At 38.5% G+C, this 4,031-nt stretch overlaps 1 protein-coding gene across 1 annotated transcript in view; it reads left to right on the top strand.

The window, feature by feature from the left end:
* Positions 1–4,031, top strand: part of LOC106478404 (transmembrane protein 208-like) — a 20,086-nt gene that overhangs the window by 9,956 nt on the left and 6,099 nt on the right. Inside the window, exon 6 of the mRNA XM_013938950.2 lies at positions 1,288–1,392. Within this exon, the coding sequence (XP_013794404.1) occupies positions 1,288–1,392 (105 nt within the window). The remainder of the gene's footprint in view (positions 1–1,287; positions 1,393–4,031) is intronic.

Raw genomic sequence — 4,031 nt, 5'->3', positions numbered from 1 at the left:
TTTTTTTTTTTTTTTGTATCTTCATATCAATTTCTCTCAACAGGTTTACTATTTAATATACAATAGTGATATTTGTAACTTATTTCAAAGTGCAATTATTTTATATTTCTACCCAGTTACAACTTCATTACAACTTTTTTCTATTTTCTTCTGCCAACACGGTTGTGTTTGGTTATTCATTTTGGATTATGAATTCTGAATTCTAAGTTACCTCTTCAGATGTTATATCTTCTGTCAGCATATCTACACAAGCTTTAGGTGGGTCCTCGATTGAGGATTTATCGGCTTTACTCCATCAGGAGATTGATCATCCAATGATCTAACTTTCACCTGGCCTTGACTTGAACTTGGGGGCCCACACATTTTGAAATATGGTCTGCTGACTTTGGACAGATAAGACGTTATACTTTTATGTTTTTTAATATTTTTACTGTTAATATTATTATCTGTAGTTATTTGGGTTCAGTAACATAAGTTTAGTTAGATTGGTCAATACACATAGTCACGTTGAGGTTTGAAATTAGAGCCAAGTTGTATCCTTTGTCCTATAATGTTAGATTAGGCTTAACATAGATCTTTGTTACTTTAGAATTACCTGTAATACATCTTACTGGTATCTCATAAATTAGGTTAACTATATTATTTTTCTCATACTTATGTCATTGTCAATACACACTTACTTAATTTTACAATATAACATCTATTTCATTTTTGTATTATTTATCTTTAAAACTTCTTCATATTAGCTTTGTTTGTGTGAACCACTGGAGCTGGGGGTCTGCACAAACTTCTCCTGATATTACACGTATTATTGTTAGGTTACGGTTTTTAAATTAGAACTTAGTGATATTTTTTGTCCTGCACAGTTAAATTAGGCTTAACAAGTGTCTGTTATTTTCAGTTCATATTACGGGTAAATTAATAATTAGGTTAAATATCTTGTTTTCTTCAACACATAACATCTTATACATATGTTTATTTCACTTCACACTTACTTAAATTTATATTATATTGACTATTTCATTTTTCGTAATTCTTTATAATTTATACTTCTTACAACTAATTTCGTTTGTGAAGTCTCCTGTGGGCCAGGATCCACCCTACCTTTTCCTGATATTACTCACCTTCCTCCTACAACTGCCAAACCCATTTAGGATGACCTAGATTTTCTCAGTTTTTCATCCACCTGATTATGGCTTGCCTTCCCATGCCTCTACTGTGGAATCTGCTAGGCCTACCTCAGCCTTTAGTAGACACATTTCACAGTATAATTTTCCCCTTCTCCAGACATTATGGTTTGTGATGAGCATTTTTGAATCTCTTTTGGGAGAGGGTACTTGCATGCCTTGCTCTCCACAGGCTTCGGTTCAGTTTGCCTTAGCTTACCATCAGGTAGGTTTTCTTCTTGATTCTACTTACTTATAATCTCTGTCACCTGTATGGGGGGGGTCTCTGTTAATCCTATCCATTTTATCCCCCACCTGGTTTTCCAGCTTTGTCTTACCCTATTGACTTGTTTACAGGAAATGACTACCTTACACCTCCTTTCTTAGGCATTACATCTATATCTAAGGGATTTCCGTGGGATATCTCTTCCTCTTTCTCTCCATGTTGGGCTGTTTGCCATCTTCAGTTCTTTCCCTCCACATTTGGCTTCTTGGATTTTGAGATCTTCTTGGGCGGGACAGTGTTTTGTACTGTTTGTTTACCATCCACCTCTAATAGGGACATATGGTCAAGATTTTTTTTCTCCACTGGTCCATATTTTAGGGCTACTCCTATGCTTGTAGCATCATGTAGGGTATCTGCAACGCTATATTCTATCTCTTTTAGTTGCTCTTTTGTTTCATTCTGAGCCATTGCCATCTTTATTCATGTTCCATCTCCAGCACCTTCCTGTCTTACCTACGGGTTTCTCCATTTGTTGTGTATGCTTGATGTTGATTGTAGTTTTGGATCGATTGGTCCTGCCTCACTCACTTCTTGGTTCTTCTCCATTTTCAATATGTAGTCTTTGATCAAAATCAGGTGGGCGATTTCTGCGGGACTGAGAATGCCCACAGTACACATTCTTATTTTTCATTTCTCGGGATGCTATCTTAGGTTTTTCACCATGTGATTCGGTACTAGTTTCATGCCTTGCCCTTCGGACTTATTTCGGTTCTGTATGTTTTTTATCATATGATCTATGTTTTCCCCAACTTCCACATTTTGGGTGATTTTGCTAACACCATTACTTGGAAGTCTGGTTTTGGTTAGCTACTTCCAAACTGGGTGCTCATAACATGCTCACCTACTTCTTACACAAGCAGCTCAGATGGTTGAATTTTACAGTTGAACAAGTTTTTCCTGTTACCTACCTAACAATCTCGGCTATTTGGGAGTGTCTTTTTAAACACCCACCTCTGTTAGGACCATCCATTCGATGGAGCTTTCTGTTATCCACACCATTACAGTTCACTATCAGTGCAAGTGAGGTTCTACTGCATTGTGGGATGTGACTTCTATGGAAGCACTTCTCTCTTTGGGTCTGGCACATTTATGATCATTTCAGGAGATGCTGCATGACCCATAGTCTCTTGCTGGGTTCTTTTTAGCTTTCTTCCTTCCCTCTTCGACTATATGAGTTGGTGGTTGAACATATCCCCATAGTATCTTGCTGGTTTCCTCTTAGCTTTCCTACTTCCCTCTGTGACTATATGAGTTGGTGGTTGAACATATCCCCCCACATCATCTGGTTTACCGATTCGTCCCCGTTGTCCAGATTTGTTTCCTTGCCTGATGCTCATCTCCAAAGTTGAGGTCTTTGGGTTGATCAGCAGGAGGCTTTAGGATAATGGTCTCTGGATGAAAGATCTTACCATGTTAACACCGTGGCACTTCCAGCAGTCCATTGTGCTTTAGTTCACTTTCTTCCTTTTGTCCAGATTGAATAATCATGTTTAATTCCTACTATTCAAAGATGGTGGCTAATATCACTTGCCTAGGGGTCACTCTTTCTTGGTCCTTTTGTTGTAGACAGTGGATCTCCCTTTTTGAATCCACAACTTTGACATGTGTCATGTTCCAGGTGCTTTTGTCCTCATTGCAGAACACCTTTCCAGTTTTGACACACTTTCACCCAAGGAGTGGCCTCTTGATCCTCAAATTTTTGGTCCCTCTGCTCCCTGTGGGGTACTCCTTCATAGGAAGCATTTGAATCCTTTCTCGATACCAAGTTACCTCTTTCGTTTTTGGTTTGCAGTTCATCATCCACTCACCCTGGTTGTCAATATGTTCAGACAGGATTAGATGCAGTTTATAACTTTAGTTTTTGTCCTTCCAAAGGTGATTTTGATCATCCATTTCACTCTGGGTTAGATCTTTCTAATTTATCCTTTCTGGCCAGCACAGATCTGGCTTTCTCTGCTGCTTTGGATTTATTTTACTAACGTACACTTTGGGTGCTCATATGGCATATTTTTTTCGTCATTTTCATTTCTGCCATCTTCTACTTTTATTCTCAGTCAGATCTGGATGACCTGCTCTGTGTTGTTTCATTCCCTTGCACCACTCTGTACATGATTTTTTCCCTTCCTCCCATAGCCATTGGGTTCAGCTTGCCTCCTTTTTCCCCATAATAAATTCCTAGTGTCTTCACTCCATTCAGACACCTTACCTTTTACCCCCATTTCAACCTCATTGTCCACTGGAGGTACTTCATCTGTCGAGCACTGGGACTACACCTCATACATTCATCTCCCATTATCTGATTTGGGTAGCTGTTTCTTCCTTGTCAGAATACCATCTTCTACCTGTCACCATCTTTCACTCTTTGGTGAGACTATAACTAGGTAAGTTTCACTTTTGTTATATATATTACTTTTCAGGGGCCTGTCCCATGTTTTAGTCAGAATCCCACTCTGTGGTGAGTTGTGCTTGTCCAGGTATACTTTAGTCACTTAGAATTGTACTAAAACATGCACTGTAAGGCTATTTTGACTTCAATTTCATATTTTCCATGGCCACAAAATACACACTGTTCATTACAA

The sequence above is a fragment of the Limulus polyphemus genome, unplaced genomic scaffold, assembly GCF_000517525.1.
Source record: "Limulus polyphemus unplaced genomic scaffold, Limulus_polyphemus-2.1.2 Scaffold209, whole genome shotgun sequence".
Classification (NCBI taxonomy): Eukaryota; Metazoa; Arthropoda; class Merostomata; order Xiphosura; family Limulidae; genus Limulus; species Limulus polyphemus.
The sequence above is the reverse complement of the archived record's forward strand: the minus strand, read 5'-3'. Positions and strand labels throughout refer to the sequence as shown.